Source organism: Diadema antillarum, unplaced genomic scaffold (assembly GCF_040938485.1).
Source record: "Diadema antillarum isolate AM-2024a unplaced genomic scaffold, OU_Dant_1.0 scf00000062, whole genome shotgun sequence".
Lineage (NCBI taxonomy): Eukaryota > Metazoa > Echinodermata > Echinoidea > Diadematoida > Diadematidae > Diadema > Diadema antillarum.
In genome coordinates, this window is record NW_027270951.1 from 1,389,685 (window position 1) to 1,412,614 (window position 22,930).

The 22,930-nt window shown below is 37.4% G+C and overlaps 1 protein-coding gene across 1 annotated transcript in view; it reads left to right on the top strand.

The window, feature by feature from the left end:
• The window catches only part of LOC139716174 (scavenger receptor cysteine-rich domain-containing group B protein-like), a 37,631-nt gene extending 19,848 nt beyond the window's left edge, over nucleotides 1-17,783 (top strand). The window contains exons 4-5 of the mRNA XM_071627735.1: nucleotides 5,270-5,614; nucleotides 17,620-17,783. Coding sequence (XP_071483836.1) covers nucleotides 5,270-5,614; nucleotides 17,620-17,783 — 509 coding nt within the window. The remainder of the gene's footprint in view (nucleotides 1-5,269; nucleotides 5,615-17,619) is intronic.
• The last annotated feature ends 5,147 nt before the right edge of the window (nucleotides 17,784-22,930 follow it).

Genomic DNA, 22,930 nt, shown 5'->3' on the forward strand with positions numbered 1-22,930 from the left:
TCAATCAACAGAAAACCTTAAATTTGAAACTCTTCTACATATTTCCAACATCTTTCAGGAAGCTTCATTTTTTCTTAATATTATAACACGCCCGTGTAAACTTTGTTCTTCTTGTTCCTATAATACTAACCGCACCCATCCAGACCTAATTTTACTTTAATGTTCTCATAATTTGTAGAATGGATGTCTTTATTTCATGAAACAGTAATTATCAGAGACGCTTTTCATTTTGCTCAGAGACGTGCGGTCTTTGATCTTCATGTAGAATCTTACATATTTACTGTCTATCCTTCTTTAATTTATTTCTAATCCAAAGGTTAAAATACATAATTTCACAGATGATACTAATTGGCAAATCTACGGAATGATAACTGTTATAAATCGGCACAAACACCAGGAAAGTTTTTGTTATTACTCACATTTTCAGGATTTGTGGGCATTTCCGTTGTTGAATTATGCCGACTCGATTCCAGGATGGCGCGTCAGTGCGTAATATAAGCGCGCATATAAAGTATCATGCAGTGTGTAAGTGTCAGGTGAGGGAATATCCCTTTAGAGATTTTCAATCAGAGACATTCGCTTTGATCAGAGACGTTTGCCAATTTGGATTTTCAACCAGAACTCATTTTTATGGACAGTATGTTGCTCTTGTTGCCAATCATCATAATCGCCTGGCTCACACTGACGTACTGATCACCAGTTTTTATCTCAAGCATAATCAACTTTCATTAATGACACCAGTAAACAATCGAACATCTCTGATGGTTATTCAGTATAATTTTCTTTAATGAGCCACCACGCGATTATTTTATACAGCTCACTCACAAATTTTGATGGAATGGTAGTATGGATAAGACGCTAAATAAATATGGCCTTACATGTTTTCATATTCATCCTGGAGTTTTTGCGTCAAGGAAAAGATAATTCATTCAGAGACGTTCTTTTTCAGACATGAGTGAATTCAAAAGTTCCTGATAAGATAAATAATAAACACGTTCATGGCAGAAGTACTTGATTAAATAGTTGGAGCATGTGGGCTTACTAACAAGGAAAAACAAAGCTGTAGAATTGGATAAGAACAAAAATTGCGACCTCTGATTCTGGGATTTTTTCATAAAATATGTATTTTTGTCAATTTTTTCAGCTTTAAGGCATTATTTTTTAAGGAAATGCGGTAACAACAATACAAAGTGTATATTTTCTGAAAGGCACAACCCTCCCCTACCAAATGATACATAAAACTATGAAAGACACCCACAGGTGACAATTTTACAAGGGTTTGAATATCGCAAAGCCCGAAAATGGCCAATTGTACATCGTTCAATGTTTTCACCCATATATATATATATATATATATACATAGTGTTCCATCATATTGCCGAAAAAATTGAGGCATAACTATGAAATGTCCAACTCGTGTCTTCAACAATGTCATCAAGACCAACAATGTTAACCAATTAACCAATTTGAGTGTTCAAGGATGAAGAGATTAAAGCAGCTCATGGATTAAGACAGGTAATGTTGGATAATCTCAGTAAACTTCTCTACATCGCTATCACAATATGACTTAGATGAGCATGTCTTGTCCATTGATTGTTAGTGTTCAAAATTTATCCATGATATGTAGAGGAAACAGTGTAATCCTGCAATTATTCAGCCGCATCTGTAGTCTTTCAAGGTTCAATACTGGCACACTTGTATGGTACCAAGTCAAAGATATCCGGTAGAGCTGGTTTCTCTTTATAGGCCTGCCTATACAGGAAGTTCAAACTGTGCCATTGATGAAATCCTGAAATCTTTCAGCACAAAAAAAGGGTAACACCATCAATTGTTATCAATATTTCTCACCATTTATATAAAAAGGATTGCATAAGAATTTCCGTTTTGGCGGCCATTTTGGCAGCCATCTTGAATATCTCGAGGTGCATCATCCAGATTCGGATTCAGCACCCTCGAAATAGGGTCAAACCATCAATTGTTTTCAATTTCTCACCATTTAGAGGGTAATACATAGGAATTTTCGGTTGTAATTGGCGGCCATTTTGGCAGCCATCTTGAATATCCCAATACCCTCAAGGATGCAAGAGTTGCATCATAAAGATTCGGGTTCAGCACCCTTGAAAAAGGGTAGAACCATTAATTCTTTCCAATTTTTCACCATTTAGAAGGAAATACATCAGTACATGGGAAATTCCGGTTTTGGCAGCCATTCTGGCGGCCAGCTTGAATATCTCAAAACCCTCAAGGATGCAGGAGTTGCATCATAGAGATTCGGATTCAGCACCCCTGAACAAGGGTAAAACCATTAATTGCTTTCAATTGCTCACCATTTAGAAGGAAATATATGGGGATTTCCGGTTTTGGCAGAAATTTTTGGTGGCTATCTTGAATATCTCAAAATCTTCAAGGATGCAACAATTGTATCATCCAGATCCGGATTCAGCATCCCCGAAATAGGGTAAAACCATTAATTGTTTTCAATTTCTCACTCTTCAGAAGGAAATACGTGGGAGTTTCCGGGTTTGGCGACCATTTTGGCGGCCATCTTGATTATCTCAAAACCCTCAAGGATGCGAGAGTTGCATCATCCAGATTCGGATTCAGCACCCCCGAAATAGGGTATAACCATCAAAAAACTTTGGGTGGACGGTAAAACAAAGTTAGGCCCAAAAAGTGGCTTTGGCACCCAGACTATTATCATGCAGATATGGATTTCTGTCATTTTGCTTCTGCTGCACGTGAGCCCCAGGGCCGCTAAAGTGGCCCATAAATGACCTTAGATTAAACATTCTAGGAATAACATTAGACCAAGTGTACCTTCAAAAGGCTACTCCAGTGAGTAGGGGCCTACGGAATGACCACTACCGGACAAAATCGTGTGCTGCAAAAGGCCAACCAGATGGTAAATATATATATGTGCTAAAAACCTAAAATGGCATTAGACTAAAAACGTTTTTTCCTGGCGAGGAAAGTGCATGATATAGAAACAAGACACCAAACAGGTTAGTCATCGCATTCTTCATTAGTGACCAGGATGCGATGTGATGTTCTGTATAGATTAAAATCCGTTTCTGAAGCAGACATACACACAAGAGTATACGTCTGCTCCTGGTCGGACGGATTTCAAAACTAACCTGCTTGTGATGGAATGCGTCTAGTCTGGTAGTTGCTGCCACAGTGCATGGTAACCGCGCAGTGTGACTGTGCGCGTTAGGCGTAGCAACGACGCATCCATGGACTGGTTCCCTCCATGAAGAGCCAAAGATGAAAGGATGAATTCAGTGTTAAAAAAAAAAAAAACATGACAAAAATGAATCCCTGATAGCTTTTCAATGGACTTACATTGCCAACGTCATGCTCCGATTTACTATCACGAAGATAAACGGTTCAGAGACCCACCTCATCTTGTCTTTCACTGATGTAACCTCACACCTCCTGCCCCCATAGAGACATCCCAGCCAGTAGTTGTGCCTTGTCCGTGATGGAATACTGTATTAGACTTTCCTGATAGTCAACGGTCTTTCCCGTAGTCAATAGTAAAAAACGAACAGAAGTGAATGTGATATATATATATATATATATATATATATATATATATATATATGTATGTATATATATATATATATATATATACATATATATATATATATATATATATATCAATAATAAAGTCACAATAGAGGAACGCATTAAATGCTAATTGCCTTGATTTTAATTTCCGAATTTTCGGGGGCCTCCCCCTTTGTCAGCGCGTGCTAGTAGGATATTAACACCTCACTATCAATATTACTGTGAAAATTCATTCGCACTGTCATCCCTGACGAAGGGGGAGGCCCCCGAAAATTCGGGAATTAAAATCAAGGCATTTTGCATTTAATGCATTCCTCTATTGTAACTTTATTATTGCTATTTCTAGTACACTGTACTGCCAATACGCGGAGCAACTACAATATATATAATTACATTGTGTGTGTGTCTTGTTGTTACGTTTCGTGTTTGTTGTTTTTTTTTTTCTCTTTGAATGTGTATCAACAAAAATGAACATTTTGAAATGAAATCTCAATTGAATTTGAATGTGGATATTAATGTTTGACACACCAAAGCAAGTATACATGTACTGATTTTTTTCATGTCTTTAATCAACAAAATATTATATAACTCTGCTCTATAGACATATTAGAAAGTTATACTACACAGCTCACCTGCAAAGTAAAAGAGTTTCAGAATGTTGTCATACACACACAAAGTACCAAAATACCCGTTTCGAGGCAAAAACTATCGAAGCCGACTCGTGAAAATTTGTAGTGGATGTGAGCAGCCGTATTAATCAGGCAAACCTAAGAATGCAACGCGGGAGTAAGTTACCATCGATGTGTGCAGTGGAGAGTCGTTGTGCGGTGCTGTCAGTTTATTTGTATTTTACAGGGAAATATGACAATATTTTTGGCATATTACACGTTCTTCTCTACTGTAAATTTTGTTGGAGCCGATAGTGATCACCGACTCTGTCTTGGTAATGGGAAGGAAGAGCTGTAATTAACCTTTGCATCTACCTGTAAAATGAATTCTTAATCATACTTTACGTCTAGTTCCATATACCCACTGAGACCAGTGCTCTGTTTGACTTTATTCTACTTTACGCGTTAACAAAAGCACTGATCTGAATATCCAAGATTCCTTCTTGCTGGAGATTAGTGCACGTGAAGGAAAAAATACATTCGTATAACTCAAAACGCCCTTCGTCTAAAGTCACCTTTAGGTCAGAGACAATTACTGGTCAATACCCAACACTTGTGTTTGTGTATATATATATATATATATATATATATATATATATATGAAGAGTTTGTTTGCAAAAACCGATAAGTCCATATTTGCCAAATGGAGATATTTGCGATTAAAGGTCAAGAAAAATAAAGAGAACAATAAGAAAACTTTGGCTTCTTTTGACCATAACTTCAAAAATATACCTTTATATGTAGTGACCAATACATCATTTGAAAGGTATTATTTTGTACTTTATGACCGAGATCGTACTTCAAAATCTTCAAAAATGAACTTATCGGTTTTTGCAAACAAACCCTTCATATATATATATATATATATATATATATATATATATATATGTATATATATATATATATATATATATGTATATATATATATATATATATATATGTATATATATATATATATATATATATGTATATATATATATATATATATATACATAAATACATATATATTGATATATGCATTCACAAAATAGTTTTCCGACTCGATCCACTAGAAGGCAACATTCGTCTTGCAAACGGTACATCAGAACTGAACGGGCGAGTCGAGATCTTCCACGACCAGCAGTGGGGCACCGTCTGCGACAACTTCTGGAACTTCAAAGACGCGGTGGTTGTGTGTCGTCAACTGGGTTACAATACGGCAGAGAGAGCCGTGGGCAGTGCCTATTTTGGGGAGGGCCCAGCTCACCTACCGATCCACATGGTCGACGTCTTATGTGACGGTGCAGAATTGAGGCTTATCGACTGCTGGCATAACGGAGGGGAAGTCGATAATTGTGGACATGATGAAGACGCTGGCGTGGAATGCACAAATCAGGGTGGGAATTTCCCCCTTTTTAAAGTGATTTGCTGGCATGGTTTCATTCTTAGGTAAACGTACTCGTAGTTTGAAAGGATTTATTTGCCCCCCCAAAAAGATACCACTCCACAATCCCATAATATCCAACATCTAATATCTAATTGATTAAATTCATCAGAGCAAATGTGTCTAAAGTGCAGTTGTATTTCAGCAGTGTGTTGAATATGAATTAAGAGTCACAGAGGCAAATTGCGAAAGCATTTAGAATCTGCTCTATAGGAATCTTCGTTATTTTTTAAATGACAGAACAACATGCAGAGGTGTTCTGCTGTTTGGGATTTTTTTTCGTGTATTGTTTTCACCACAAAATCAAGTACACTGTGATAATTTCTCCTTTTTTTTCTCTCTCTCTCTCTCCTTCAGTTCCCACTTCTCCGTGTCCAGAGAGCTGGTCATCTGTGCGATATCATGTATGGGTCGTTATAGTATTTCTGCTCGGAATAATCTTGTTGACATGTTTAATCTGCATCGTGTGCTGCCAAAACCCCAAGACCACCGCTCCTCAAGCCCACGTATTTCGAGTTAGCGGGGATAGGGTCCATTCTCCATCCACCAGAGCGATGTCTAGTCCCGAAGAATGCAGGGCTCCGCCTCCAAGTTACGAATCCGTCATCAGAGGTGCACGCGAAACACCACAGACCTATTTATACGTTTCAGCCCCTGCGCGTAATAATGTATCCAGGCAAACGAATAGTGGGACAAGTGACTCTCTTTATGGTGATGATAGTTGGTTAGATTATGGTATTGAGGGATAGAAGAAAGAAACATAGATTGATGAGTAAATAGAGTAAGTGAACAGAGTAAATCCGACGTAAATGTATACACCTACAATAACGAAATACGCACTAAAATGTTAATGCGCTCCCAAACCGCGGCAACCATAGCCACAGCGAATAATAATCATGCTTAAATTGAATGAGAAATTGACAGATTGCAAATGAATAATTCTCACTTTTTAAATTCAACTAAACTTGGTTGACTTTTTATTTGCCATCGATCGCTACAGCAGACGTGATTAAAGTGGCGGTGGTGTTGTATTATGATATAATCATATTCGACCTGAGCACACATACGTGTCAAAGTCCTCGACATCCAGTGCTTCACATGAAGAATCGAAGAATTTCATTGGTCGAAATGACTAAATGATTTATTCAGTGTCTCCATGAGCTTAATTCCAGAGTTTTTGATTGGTCAAGTATTTGTTTTCCATTGTTTTAGAAATACAGATCATAGTCACCATCGCATGATCTCGAAATTGTAGCGAAGGTCATGAGTGCAACCGAGAAGATAATTCTTCACTATAATGTAAAGCTGTAATAAGCATTACTGACCCTATCAGATATCTGGGTTGGTTATTTCCACCTCTGATTTAAATCCTTATTTGATTTGTATTATGCATAATGTATATGCTACGTGTTACCCATAAAAAAAAACACATTTCCCACTTCTGATCCTTGACAGTTCGAAAACAATACATCAGATAACGCTGTAATTGATATGAGTAATAGCTGAATAGTGTCCAATTAGTCCAGCGGATATAGAAAAAATCATGCATTTAATGGTAAAAGCACCATACTTGGTACACATGTACATGATGTCAATACAAGTCATTTCTGATATGGTAGCCACTCTGATTCTCCCTTTGGCAGCCGTGGCGGCCATTTTTCAAAATGGCCGCCATGTGATATAGCAATGCTGTGTATTTTGGAAACTATAAGTCCGATTGTCGTGATTCTTGTACCAAAGTATATATTTTGAGGGTCAAGGATTCCAATAAGATAATTTTTGAGAGGATAAAACCATGGCAACCTATTTATTGGCCACCATGGCCACCATGCTAGATATAACATATCCTTAAAACGTATGGACAAAGGGTCATGATTCTGGTACTAACTTATATGCTTTTGGGTCAAGGATTCCGATAAATTCAACTGTGTAAATGTGAATCGTTTCATCCTACGTTTTTGCTGCCATACAACAGATAATGAATGTTGTATATCTTCGAACTCAAAAGATATATAATCACAATTCAAGTGCAAAAGTATAGTTTTGGGTAAAGGTTTTTAATATAAAGATGTTTCAGCAAAGTGTGTTCATTACATCCTTTGTTTTGGCGGCCATTTTATAAATATGGCCTCCCTCCAGTTATATAGAGTACGAGTGTTATGAAAGCGGGATGCCCATTGTGGATTGATTCTGGTGTGAACGTTTGTTTTAGGGGTCAACAATTACTTGTTCACTCATTTTTTATATTCTAATGTGGAACATCTGGGCATGGTTAACTTTGTAAGCATTTTGGAAAATATGCTCAACTTCCTTTACAGGATTTCTGTGTGTACAGTGTATGTGAAAAACATGATTTTCACAATTTCATGTCTGAAATACATATTAATCAAGACTATACATTTTCTAGAAATATAGACTCTCGCTTTCTCTGGTCCCTGGACCATGGAATAAAAATCATAGTTTCCAACTAATATAGTACAACTGTTTTCTTTGGAAACATGACACTAAGTGTGAAAAAACTTATAAAATTCTTGGGTCACTTACATCAAATGTAAACACACTATATGTAAGTCTATAAAATCCATGATTGACCAGGCTGCTCTGATACTTACAATTACATTGAATCTTATACATCAAACGATAAAGTAAATGTAATAGGTACTATACAATACATCTTTATAGGTTTACAGCTAATTGTCATTTGCAGCTCCACATGAGTCTACTAGCAAAATATAAACTACGAGAAAAATTATGCTAATTTATGAATTTAAGGAAAACCTCAAAGAAATACAAATTTTTAGGTTCATAATTATTGGAAGATAAAACTGCAGAATGAAATATTCAGTAAATCGATCTCACTTACCGGCACCAGTAGAAATACTGAAGACGTTCTCCAAAGCGCACCTGCATCTATATATGCATTCACGTCCATCACCGCTCATCAATGGATGATCAGGAACAATAATTGTTTTGGATTGTCAGAGCTCATTCGATTCCTTCATATGATTCCTTATAATTTTGTGTAACAGTTTTGATATGGTCATACTATGAAATAATGAACAAGAACTGAAAACAAACTTTAGAAATCAGTAGGTCTTATAAGACTGCAATAATCATGTCTTTGTGGCTGGAAACTATGACAGTACACTACTCTCCTGTCTATGCATCCAAAATAGGGGGGAAAGTATCTTATTTCATTCTCACTATTTATTCTACCTTTGATATTCAATATAGTTATATCTAGTATTCCAGGTATGCAACAATTGTACTTATGTGATGTTAAATACCTACTTGAATAGTAAATGTGATAGAGGTATGGTCAATCATCAACAATCAATGAACAATGAAGAACTAAACGCCGCAACAACAAAGGAGGTCCATATACCAATAATAGGTGAACGATTCTTGTCAATGGGACAATTATGGCAAGTGAGGGTGTATATATATATATATATATATATATACACACAGGATGGTCCCTCAGAAAACGGAAACGAATATTAATTTTTTTTTCAAAACCAAAACAAAATTGTCCAATTTGGTTGTAATGAGTACTTCTCTTTCTAGACATGTTTTTGTTGATCATTAATTTCTTACTTTATTTTATCAAAGCTCAGCAACGGAGACTACCCAACAATTGAAGGTCAATTTTCGGCAATAATCCGATTCAAGCATTCCACAGTGTGATGAGCGGTCTCAATCCTTTGTTAGTCTCCCAAAGCAGTGGCTTTTGTTCGATGCTGAAATTTGTTGAATTGAGCTAAGAAATTTACGCTCGACCCGTCTTTACAAAATCATCGGTAAAATGAAAACTACTCTACCAAATCGGATGATTTTGGTGTCATTCTTCTTCTAGATAAATTCTTTATGACTCTATGTCATTCATTTTGGCATCAAAGTAAAGCAAATGTGCAAATATTTGCGAAAACTCGCGTTTCCGTTAATTCTAGGCCACACTGTATATAATGTGTATGTGTGTGTGTGTGTGTGCATACTCTATGTAGTGCGGCAGTCATATTTATCAAAATGGACATGAAAACGAAATGTGTTAGTTCTATTCATCAAGAAGTTAATGCTTGTTTAAAATCATTGACCCCAATTAGTTTCAAAGACGTACAGTATAGTATATAGTGCGGTGGCCATGTTTTAAACTGGCAGCCAAAACATAGGATGTGATGGTTGTATACACGAAAAGATGTATCTATTTAAATAATTGAACCTCAAAAACATATCTTTGTACCAGAATCATGAAGATGCATCCATTGGTTTTAAAGATATATGAATAGAATGCAGAGCGGCAGCCATGTGTTTTGTTTTGTTTTGTTTTTCAAAATGACCGCTAATGATTTTATCCTCTCAAAAATTATTTATTGGAAACCTTGACCCTCAAAACCTATACTTTGGTACAAGAATCACGACAATCGGACTTATAGAGTCCAAAATACACGGCATTGCTATATCACATGGCGGCCATTTTGAAAAATGGCCGCCACGGCCGCCACAGGCAGAATCAGAGTGGCTTCCATATCAGAAATGACTTGTATTGGCATCATGTACATGTGTACCAAGTATGGTGCTTTTACCATAATGTGCATAATTCACCCTATATGTGCTCTATATCCGCTAGACTAAATGTAGTTGGAGGTGTTTTGAATATGAGAGCATGAATCACTTTTGTTATATCCATGAATAATTTCAAAGTTAAGTTCCAGATTTTGGTCGAATTTGAACCCTATGAACAAAATTTAACTTTACACAAGAACCAGTGATGGGTATGTGAGTGTGTACTTACAGAGACACTGATCAATAGACATGACTACCACGAATACTACCTCTTCAGAGCTCTGCTGATTAGGCTTCTGGACTCTTGCTCCAAGGCACCCGAATGCTCCATTAACTATTCATGATGGATTGCCCTGGACACTGCTAGTTTGAATTCATTGTAAAGGGTAAAATACATGCTCATGAAAAAAAAAAAATAAAAAGCTCATGTTTTCATGCACTACGTTACTCAGTTACTCAGTACACGTGTATTTTCAGGATAAATAAAGACTAGCTTTGATAGCGGTATTTTTCATGAATGTGTAATAGAGCATTCAAACCCTGGCTATTGTTCATGACCATTGTCCGGGTGTTAACTACACACTTCAATACATACCAATGAAAGTTGTATTGAGGGTTGAAAATAGAGAGAAATTTGAAACCTATTTTAAAAACAATCTTGAATTTAATGCAATTGATGAATGCTATTGCTATTTAAGTACCTCCAACAAAATAATACAATATTCATCTAAATTGCTCATATCAATATCAGTGTTTTCTGGAAAGAAAAAGCTTTTGAACTATCAAGACTTAGTATCAAAAGTGGGAAATGCTTTTTGTAAACCTGGTATCTAAAAAAAAATACAATTATTTATCTTCATTTTGTTACTCACTTGTATATATATTTTGCTAAGTTACGTTTTTACACAAAAACACCATATTATTCTGCTTATACATTGTAGGACCTAATTTTTTCTCTGTTTATTTGATGGAAACGAAAATAGATTTGAACTTGAACAATAATGTTTTACCTTTCATTTAGCCATGGGAACGGAGTGATCATTTATGTTATTATTTTATTTCCTTTGTCTTTCAATGCGTATTGCCTTTCCATGCATATAGACGAGACAAAATTTAGGAATAGCTTTTTGCCATTTAACTTTGCACGTTCTCGCAAATTGCTCAGAAGGAAATAGTACGCAAAGAATATGTCTGCGGTCCTCCTAATCGTCGTATAGTATGCAATTTTTCCGTAAACCAGAATACCATGATTGCTACACTTTAATGTCTAGTATTTCCAGTTATTTCTGTAGTACGTCAGATTTTAATTCTTACTCTAGTGTGTGATTTTTTCTTCTGATTGTATTGATAGGAATTATGCAAAAAAAAAAAACGCAAGAGAACGACATGTATGTTTTATATATTCAATTTTGCTTTCGATGTCTGATTTTGATAATTGTAATGATAACTATGGAGTGGCTACTTTGGGGAGATACGATATTTTATTGTCCCCTAGAATCGTATTTCCTGGACAATACGATTCTACTTCGGGTAATAAATATTGTTTGCCCCATCAAGCTAGTCCATATCATATCAATATTTTTCATGAAGAGTTTTAGTATACAGGAATATTACCTCATCTCTTGGATTTGCTTGACTTAGACTGTTTAATTATCATTTATCATTATTTTCATAATCATTAGTTGGGTTGAGTAATAATAGTTTGCGAAAGGTGTTGGTAGAATTTTGATAAAACTTGTACTTTTGCAATCAATATTAGCTACTAAATTTGAATCTACATTTTTGTAAAGGAACAAATCATTATCATTAAAAGCATTCATTATTTTGCTGCAGCCGTTTATTGATTTTTGTTTCCTTCTAATGGGGAATGTGTAAGTGCTGTTTGATTTACAGTCATAATTAGATTAGACTTCTAAATCCCAGTAACTGTATAATTTTAACATACTAACATCGGACATAAAATCCTTGGTTATTGCTATTTTCTGATTCGACATTCAGATCCAAGTTTTGAAGTGTTGTATTTAGATTGGCAATCAAAATCTGTTGGAAACCGAAGTCTTAGTCATTGACCTTTTAGATTGGAGAACAAATGATACATTAACAGCTTGAATCCCCCTTTTGGGGGGCATATTGTCGAAATTGCCATCGTATTTTTCATCATAAAAAGAAAAGGGGTGGGCCTCAAAGGAATAGTGTAGTTTTGGTGGAGATGAGGATTGTGCTTTTAACTTTATGCGAGATACCAAGAAACCACTTCTGAAAATCAGAGGGCATTATACCATCTTAATAGTAATTCAAAGTTTACAAGATAAAAATCGGTTTTGGAATGACGGAGACCTCCAAAAACAAAGTAAAACAAAGGCGATCCTGATAAAAGTTGGGTCCCACCTTTTATTACAATTACTCTGTTTTTGATATCTCGGTAATTTCAAGATCAATTCTTTCACCAAATAAACGTTGAATCCCTCTTAGAAGTAAATGCTCTTTCATATTTCATAAGAAATTTCTCATTATCTCACACAAGAAAAAAAAAGAATCTTCGGAACCTGAAATTTGGTCTCAACTAAACTATACAATCCCTTTAATTTACTGGTTGATCATCTCCGGTAGGAACAATAAACCTTAATTTCAGTAGGTTCTTTTACATTGTTTTTCCCCCAGAGTGAAAATGTATATTTCAAGCCCTCATGCAATTTTGTTGTTGGTGTTGTTCTGAAAGCATGTGTTCGTTTGTGTGTCAGTGTGTCAGTGAGGGAGAGGGATTCGGGTTATACTACAAGTCAAGCGTATAAATTTGATTGTCAAGCAAATTACGCGTTTCTATTTACAATGCATACATAATACATGTACTCTTTATAATTCCATCTAGTCTTTGGTTTGCGCTGCTGTGGTTATAGAATACGCTTGAATGGAACATCAGCATGAGCGCTCCTGTATAATGGTGACTGGCTGGAATGCTCCCTTGGGAGTGGAGAATGAGCACTGTAAGTGCTGGTTGGAAATTGTATATCCAATGACCGGGGTAATAATAGTCGGTAAAGCGCACTGAAATTCTTTAGAGAGGTCTAAAATGCGCTGTGTAAAAGCTAGCTTATTTTTACTGCTCTGTTCTGTTCTGTTCTATTCTGTTGTGTTCAGTTGTGTTGTGTTGTGTTGTGTTGTGTTGTGCTGTGTTCTGTTCTGTTCTGCTCTGTTCTGTTCTTTTCTTTTCTTCCAGTCACAGGATATTCTTTTACCTGTTTACAGCACTAAAGACAATAGATGGAATGAAACTTTAGCTCAGGATTTCCCCTCACAACATCATTAGATATAAAAGGGCGTCATCAAAATTATTGTTGTCTGATGTATGGATCAAAGTACAACTACTATCTCATGGTCGGATACACGTCAGTTTCCGTATTTATAGCTGGAGTGGAATCAAACCGCTCGCCTGGTCCGTGCGAAACTTAAGCGTCGGTGGTGTGAATGCAGTGCGTGTGCAGTGTCGTATGAATACGTATGATGATACAGACCGCACACTACAAAGTACAGCGTTGGCGTTCAGAATCCTCGATCTAGCATTCTGTAACGTAATTTCTATGCAGCATTTCCTGTGACTATCAGATATTTTTAAGATGGACCATATCTGAGAGTTTCATGGAATTTCAGTGCTAATTATGGCAGAAAAGTAGATAATTTCGTCTCCAAAAGAAAAGAAATCGTCGATAGTGGTTAGTTTTCTCGCCTTGCAGCCGCTGCAAAGGACACGGATGTCCGACCATGAGAGTTTCGTTGTCATGGTTCACAATGCCAGACAGTGTACAGAAAGGAGTAAGTAAGGAGAAGTAATCCTTGACATAGTCGACTTTTTCTTAAGAAAAGAGTCAAGGCTGTACGTGCACGGAATTAAGAAGATTTACCATGGTAAAATCAACGACGGTCTTTATGATTTTGATCATTGTAACAGCGACGTATGGTCAACACGGTAAGCAACAGTCTTGGCTATGATTCACGTTATTTCTTGCTAAGAACAATGGGTGGTCTAATTATGCTAATGGCATTTGATGTAATAAAAAACAACATGTATCGGAACTACTCTTTTGTAATAGCGCCACAGATGTCACATTATTCTGCGCCATTTCAAATGGCACGCAATCATGTAGACTGCACTATGTCATATATATATTATATAGGCCTATATATATATATATATATATATATATATATATATATATATAATTTTGTAATCGTTGGATCCATGGCGTACTTGAGACTCTTTCTTCTAATATATATATATATATATATATATATATGTATATATATATATATATATATATATATATATGTATATATATATATATATATATATATGAAGAGTTTGTTTGCGAAAAGTCCATTTTTGAAGATTTTGAAGTACGGTCTCTGTCATAAAGTACAAAATAATTCCTTTTAAATGATATGGTCACTACATATAACGGTACATTTTTCAAGTTATGGTCAAAAGAAGCAAAAATTTTCTTATTATTTTCTTTATTTTTCTTGACCTTTAATCGCAAATATCTCCGTTTGGCAAATATGGACTTATCGGTTTTTGCAAGCAAACTCTTTATATGTATATATATATATATATATATATACATTTGATATAGATATTTGATATTTGATATATATATATATATATATATATATATATATACTTGGTAATTATCATATTTAGATTATTATCAATTTGCTCAAGAAGTAACAACCCACCTCCCCCAGGACCCTCCGTTCAACTATCATCAAACAACAAACGTAATGTGAAATCGTTCTTCACCATCTTAGATTGAAGAGTTAAAGGACAAGTTCACCTTCATAAACATAAGGATTGAGAGAATGTAGCAATATTAGTAGAACGCATCATTGAAAGTTTGAGGAAAATCAGACAATCCGTTCAAAAGTTATGAATTTTTGAAGTTTTTTTGCAGTACCCGCTGGATGAGAAGACTACTGCAGTGTATGAATAACTTAGATGTCACATGCGTACAGCAATATAAGGAAAATATAAAGAGAATTTCACAAAATTTCATCTTTTGAAAAAAGTACACATTCCCCTGACTCGTTACCGATAAATGTTATGGGTAATATTATTCCCCCTGCCTTTAGAAAGAGGCAAGTCAATTGCTCTTTTATTATGCGAAAAAAGTGAAAATATGTTGAATTTTCTTTTATATTTTCTTTATACTGTTGTACGCATATGACTCACAAGCTGTAGCAGTCTCCTCGTCCAGCGGTTCCAACACAAAAATTAAAAAAATTCATAACTTTTGCATCGATTGTCCAATTTTCCTCAAACTTTCACTGATGTTTTCTACTAATATTGTTGCATTTTCTCAATCCTTATGTTTATGAAGGTGAACTTGTCCTTTAAGGATCAAATTGTATTCGGGTTTGTTTTTGACGCCGGTTGATTTCCAGTGAGTGTCTTGTCTATCAAATAGAACTCTTTCATAAGAAACAAGAAAATGAGTTACTTTTATAGTTTTCTCATAAAATCATTCATCACTGCTGATGGAGTTTCGTCGAGTCATTACCTCGAAATCCATTTTTATTGAAACTTTACAACATCCAACAGAGTTAGTTTCCCTTTATCATCTCAGTCAAGTCATCATTTTTTTTTACATAAGTCCTCCTATTAAACTATGTCCCTCTCTGTGTTCTAAATATAACGATGTGTTGTTTTTTTCTCCTGCATTTTTACCAACATAACTACGTATAAAAAATGTTTTGCATTACATTCAATCCAGCTTGTATTTCATCACTTATTTTACATTATGAAATCCAGATTGCTTGCGTCCACGATGGCACATGCTGTAGTTCCCTCTTTTTTCTCCCTTTTTTTCCTCTCTTTTTTTCCTCTTCTTTTTCCTTTCCTTTTCTCTCTTTTTCCTCTTCCCAATCATTTTGATGTCAGTTGACATCGGTTCGTTTATTGTGTTTTATATTGATGTTTTGTGTATTTTTCTGAGGGTCCCATATCGTACAAGCTTTGCTTCTTAGTGGGACCCTCCACTTCCATCCTCATCCTTAGTTGACTTGTATTATACGCTTTATGTAATTAACAAAGATGTAATCACATCTACTTTTCACTTTCATAATTTTCTTATGTACCTTTTCAAGTTTTGTTCTGTATCACAAATATCCCGTGTATACGCAATGTACATAAAGTTCTTTGTTCATTTTGATGGAGGTGAAAATAAAGTTGAAAGTTGAAAAGTTGAAAATCTTCAATTAATTCTGAATAATTTTATGAGTCAGCAAATAGCAATGACTGGGTCCCTAATATCAACCTTGTCAAATGATCGCATGTATGGCTGTTAATAATTCTGCAATGACGACACCTCTCAGTGACATGTTCTAGTTACTTTTCGGTGTGTAGTCATCAAACCACTGCGTACACAGTTTTACTGTAATTCAGCAAAGACGATCGCTCAGTGTCCTAGGTACTTTCAGGTGTATAGTCATAAAACCATTGCGTGTACATTGTAACAGTAATTCTGCAAAGACGGCACCACTCCGTGTTCTATTTATATACTTTCCGGTGTGTAGTCATCAGACCATTGCGTGCACATTGTAACTGAATATTTTAAGCAGTGTGTTGTCGATGAGCGCGTCCTCGTCGCAGCTACCTGCACTGGAGAAAACCTTCCACGAATTGGCTCCATACGAATCTTCACCATGTTTCACAGACCAGGATATGTTTCGCGGTTTTCTGATACATTTTCCCCGTAGTACCACCTGGATCATAATTATGATCTTCCTCACCCTACACAGCTCCAATGAGTTGGATGCGCGTTTGCCTTTCGATCCAAATTCCATTGCTGATTCTGAGCAATGTTGTATGTATAGTCATACCATTCCTTCCAGCATCTTAGGAGGAGCTAAAACACCCTGAATCTCGGATAGGTCATAAAATGGAGGTCCCGTATGTGAGAAAGTCACAGCACAGGAAAGTACAAATAGAAGATCCCGCTTCATTCATTCATAACAAGGAGAAGGGTGCATAGCCCGGCGAAGCGGTCCCGTCTATTGAACATCCAATACTGGTGATGAAAATTGATATAAACATAAAAAACAACAACAACTTCTCCGTTTTCTTTCCAATTATAGAGAGCGGGTCATCTGAGGCATCTTTTCCTTGGAGTACTACCGGACGTCTGATAGGTGGAGTAATCGGTGTTAGCCTCTCTTTGGTGTGTATGCGTTGCTGTTATTGGAGGAGAACCAAGAGTAGGCATACTACTCGCTCACCTCAAGCCAGTATCTTTCGAGGTAGCGGGGAAAGGGTCCATTCATCGTCCACCCCAGTGGCGTCCAGTCCTGAAAGTTGCGAAAATCCACATTTAAGCTACGGAGATCAGCCTCCAAATTGCGCAGATCCGCCTCCAAGCTATGGAGAACCGCCTCCAAGCTATGTAGAACCGCCTCCAAGCTACGAGTGGGTCATGTCTTCGACAGTATGCAACGGCGGAGACTCACTGGATGTAGCTCAACAGACCTCCTATGCAGCGCCCTCTGCGGCGACCAACATACCTAGTTAAACAAAATAAGGCAGTTCTAGAGAGCTTTCAGGAAACCGCTGAGGAGATGAGAGGCCGGCATGGCCATGGTGCTACATTACTGTGGCTCAAACTATCATTCCTCTGAAATACGTCAAGCTATGTCTTGATTGGAAATATGGCCCACTGAAGGAAACTTAATGAAAATGGTGTTTATGCCATTGACAACTGAAACGACCGAAACAGCCCGTTATAATATGACTCCCTAAGCCGCCCGAAAGTGTCCGCCCGTCCGCTTTTTTCATAGTTGTATGCTTTTCCATTTCTACTGTGTTTACATAGAATATAATTATAATTACGTAATTTGAGAGGGTCAAAGGTCAACAAAAGTATGTCAGATTTATTATTTCTGTGACATACAAATTCCTTGGTAAAGTTTTAATAGGCTTTGAAATAAACATAACTTTTAATAGATAAGATTAAGCATGCAGTGATCTATTTTGCATGATTTAGAAAGTTGTTGAACTAAGGGTAATATTGCTGTACCTTCCAGGGAACAGTAGGTCATTAAGTACGGAATATCCTGTTCCTAAAGGGTTGAATAGCACAATCCTAGAGTGTAACTGATGAAAATCCACTATATATACAGACTGAATGATTTATAAATCACATCTCTTTCCCCTCAAAGTCATGCAATGTCTGAGTGCTGTCAAAGATAATGACAAGAGAGGTAGATAAGAGGGGGGGGGGGGCTGAGAGACAAATGAAGAGCTTGCTTCCAAAAGGCGCTAAATCCGTCACTTTTCAGTGGATTTAGCGCCTTTTGGAAGCAAACTCTTCAAATATAACTCTTTGATCATTTTGTTCCTTGTAGATCGTTGGTAAGAAAACTAATTCTAATCATAAGGACTAACAGTGGAGCAAGTAGAAAATAATGTGGAACCCAGAGATTACCTGTTTGTCCATCCAGTCACCTTCCAAAGAGAGAGACATGAAACACAATTATTGATGTCGCTGTTGAGCTATATGAAATCTAATTTGTGTATTTTGTCATTAAAGGGTGTATACAGTTCTGGTCGAGGTGAAGATTTAGCTTTTAACGTTTTCCGAGATATTCAGAAACCACTCTATGAAATGTCAAAGAGCATGCAGTTCTAAGGGGTATCAAAAGTTTATTCGATGAAAATCGGTTTTGAAATGGCTGAGATATCCAAAAAGAAGATGAAACAAAGATATCCTAATAAAGTTGTGGCATGTCGCCTTTTATTATTAGCACTTTTTGGGATATCTCAGCCATTTGAAAACCAATTTTCATCAAATAAATGTTGAATTCTTCTTAGAATCACATGCTCTTTCATATTTCAGAAGAGGCTTTTCATTATCTCACTTGGGAATGTTCAAAACATGAATCCCTACCTCAACCAGTACTGTACAATCCCTTTAATATCGCAAAACTCCCTATTGTTGCACGTAGTAAAGAAACGTAGATAAAGATCTTGTATACATTCACGTTAATAGTAATGAAAGGTTTAAAACTTTTAACGGGCCGTTAACGATCGCCCCGTCACTGTACAGGCATGCTAACCCGGAAACATTAAACTGCACATTACTTGAATATATGAAACCATTCTGAAGCCAATAATTTTCACACAACAATAGATATAATAGATATAATGTACTCTTAAATGAATCCATCAAGGATTGGAACAATCATCCCCAAGCATTCCCACTGATTCCCACTGATCAGTTACTAGCCATTCCCTTTAAACAGGGGACGCCCGTTATAACGAAGCCCTTGTTGTTGTATCCGTGGTGTCTCAAAAACCGTGTACGTATTAATGAGAGTGCACTGTAATAATCATAAAGAAATAGGAAGTATCATGCCCACTTACACCATTACAGGACTACTTGGTTATGATTTTTTTCCCATTATCACAGTGCACTCATGTGACAACGAACAGGATTACAACGAAATAGAAATATAGTCCACAACGTTCTATGTGATCTTATTGTTTATTTGTTCGACTCAGGGCCGGCACAGTGTTTTCAAAAGTGTGGGGGCCAACTTCCGGGTTTCATGAGCTAACAAGCAAAAAAAAAAAAAAAAAAAAAAAAAAGGCTCATCTCTTCTCCCCGTCCACTTCCGGGTTTCTTCAGCTGACAAGCAAAAAAAAAAAAAGGTCCTCAGCTCATCTCTACCCGTCCACTTCCGGGTTTCTTCAGCTGACAAGCTAAAAAAAAAAAAAAAAAAAAAAAAGTTCTCAGCTCATCTCTACCCGTCCACTTCCGAGTTTCTTCAGCTGACAAGCAAACCACGGCCCCCACGGCTGCGCCGGCCATGGGACTATAACCAAATTTCGATACAGCTAAAGAAAACTACCGGTCCCGACGACTTTGTTAGAACGGGAGCCCACTCTGTAACTGATTATATTGCTCCGGCTCTTTCTCAGGCGCTGTTTCATCGATACAACTGTGGGTGCTAACAACATAACTGTGAGACTCTTTGAAAAGACTATGAGCCGTCACATGATTATGATAATATGTGTATCTGAGAATCGATGCACTTTTACGATATCTTTATCATGTTTATCATTTTTTTTTTTTTGGTGGTGGTGAGCCATTATGTCAAAAACATGGGGCGATATTGGTGTACAGTGGATTAAAGTATATGTTTTGGAGAATACATTGTATTGTTTTGGATGTAGTCTGTGCCCACATTTCATAATCTTTACGCTAGATTTGACCTGTCATCATTTTTCATTATACACAATGTGATATGAAGTCAGACAATGTGTATGTGGTGCTGTTTGTGTATGTTTAACTACATGGGTTGCAGTTTACCTTTCGAAATATCAAATATTGTAGAAACAGAGGTCTGCACAGTATATTAGGGAGCTTTAGATTTTGACGCGCGGACGTTTGAGACGAGTGCGCTGGACGTTCTCCTCTCCCTGCGTCGTGTTGGAAAATAGCTTTAGATTACGCTGGGACGCAACGTATAAAAAATACAATCGCGCCCCCATATTAGCCGGGTTCACACGTACAAATTAGCGGGATGACGATCGCGATGCTCATCCCGAGTTTTTTTGCGAGCGTCCACACGTACCAAATTAGCGAGATAGCGATCGCGATCGGTATCCCGCTAATTTGGCGAGCGTCCACACGTACCGAATTATCCCGCTAATTGCCGATAGAGCTAGCAGCAAAGCCTGCAAACTGGGTCACACAGCGCCCTTCTCTATCACTGCCTGCGCGCACTTACCTTTGTCCATTGTCTTTTACGCGTCAGTGGTGTGGTTCGCGCGCTGTTGTTGTTGTGCTCCAAAGAGGTGAAGGACCTCTTCGCAGAGGCCTCGCCGTTGTGATGTGCGCATTGCATGATGGGATGTAAAAACTCGAGATTCTAATCCCGACCGTTCACACGTACCAGCGCGGGGCCAATTATCCCGCTAATTGATGAACCAGCGCAAGATTTCTTGGGATTAGCATCGCGATGCTTATCCCGCTAATTTTCGGGTTTTTTCTGTCCACACGTGCAAAAAAACTCGGGATGACGATCGCGATGCAAATCTCGAGATTTGTATCCCGCTAATTGGTGTACGTGTGAACCCGGCTACTATGATCAGTGCATGAAGAAGCTCTCTACGTCGCAAACTGTGCGGACGTGAAAATAGCCCAGTACGCGTAGTGAAAAACTCCGGCGACGCAAGCTAAAAATAGATTGACTTTACGCGCGCTATCACACGCTCAGAACATGTTTTTTTTTCCTTTGAACGTCCGCTCGTCTAAAATCTAAAGCTCCATATTAGCCGGGTTCACACGTACACCAATTAGCGGGATACAAATCTCGAGATTTGCATCGCGATCGTCATCCCGAGTTTTTCGCACGTGTGGACAGAAAAAACCCGAAAATTAGCGGGATAAGCATCGCGATGCTAATCCCAAGAAATCTTGCGCTGGTTCGCCAATTAGCGGGATAATTGGCCCCACGCTGGTACGTGTGAACGGTCGGGATTACAATCTCGAGTTTTTACATCCCATCATGCAATGCGCACATCACAACAGCGAGGCCTCTGCGAAGAGGTCCTTCACCTCTTTGGAGCACAACAACAACAACGCGCGAACCACACCACTGACGCGTAAAAGACAATGGACAAAGGTAAGTGCGCGCAGGCAGTGATAGAGAAGGGCGCTGTGTGACCCAGTTTGCAGGCTTTGCTGTTATCTTTATCGGCAATTAGCGGGATAATTCGGTACGTGTGGACGCTCGCCAAATTAGCGGGATACCGATCGCGATCGCTATCCCGCTAATTTGGTACGTGTGGACGCTCGCAAAAAAACTCGGGATGAGCATCGCGATCGTCATCCCGCTAATTTGTACGTGTGAACCCGGCTATTGTATGGCTTTAAGGTGACATGACACTTGTCCCGATACAACCAATCCGGTCTTATTTTCTCCGTGAGTTTACAGGGTTAGGGGTTAGGCTTGTGATAGGGTTTTAGGTTTAGTTTGATGTGAGGATCAGGATAATTGTTAATGTTATGTTTGTGGGTAGACTATGAATTTGTCTCATGGTTCAGAGCAGGGGAGCAATTGTCGCAGGAGCAAATGATTGTCATGAACCATACCCTATTCAAAGGCATTGCCCTCATTTTGTATCTACATTGTCTAGGGCCTACTCTACTCTAAGAGAGATGGAAGCAGTCAGCCAGGCTTTCAATTTACGCTTTCTGTGCCAGTGATTTTGTATGCATCATGTACAATACGATGAAGTTTTATGTGTCAATCAGCACTCGAAGCCGACTCAAAGAGTTAACGGGGCAAGCATGGGAAAACTAAGCGTTCAACTTACGAAAGGGAAGACAATAACATATTCCCTACATATTTGCTACATTGAATGCTCACATGTATGGTTTTATGACGGTCAACAAACAAAGGATAAACAAACACACACACACTCACACAAAAACAAACACAAAACAAACAGAGAAGTAAAACGAAAACACATTAACACACTCTTTTATTCACTAGTCTTACTCTTGCATCATAAAATGTTGCATCATAAAATAGTAAAATAATAAAGTTGCATCATAAAATGTGATGTAAGTAAACTAGGGTCCGATTTACGAAGGTGGTATATTGAAACCATGGTTTAAACCATGGACAATTTGTATGGAGCGCCAAGTGT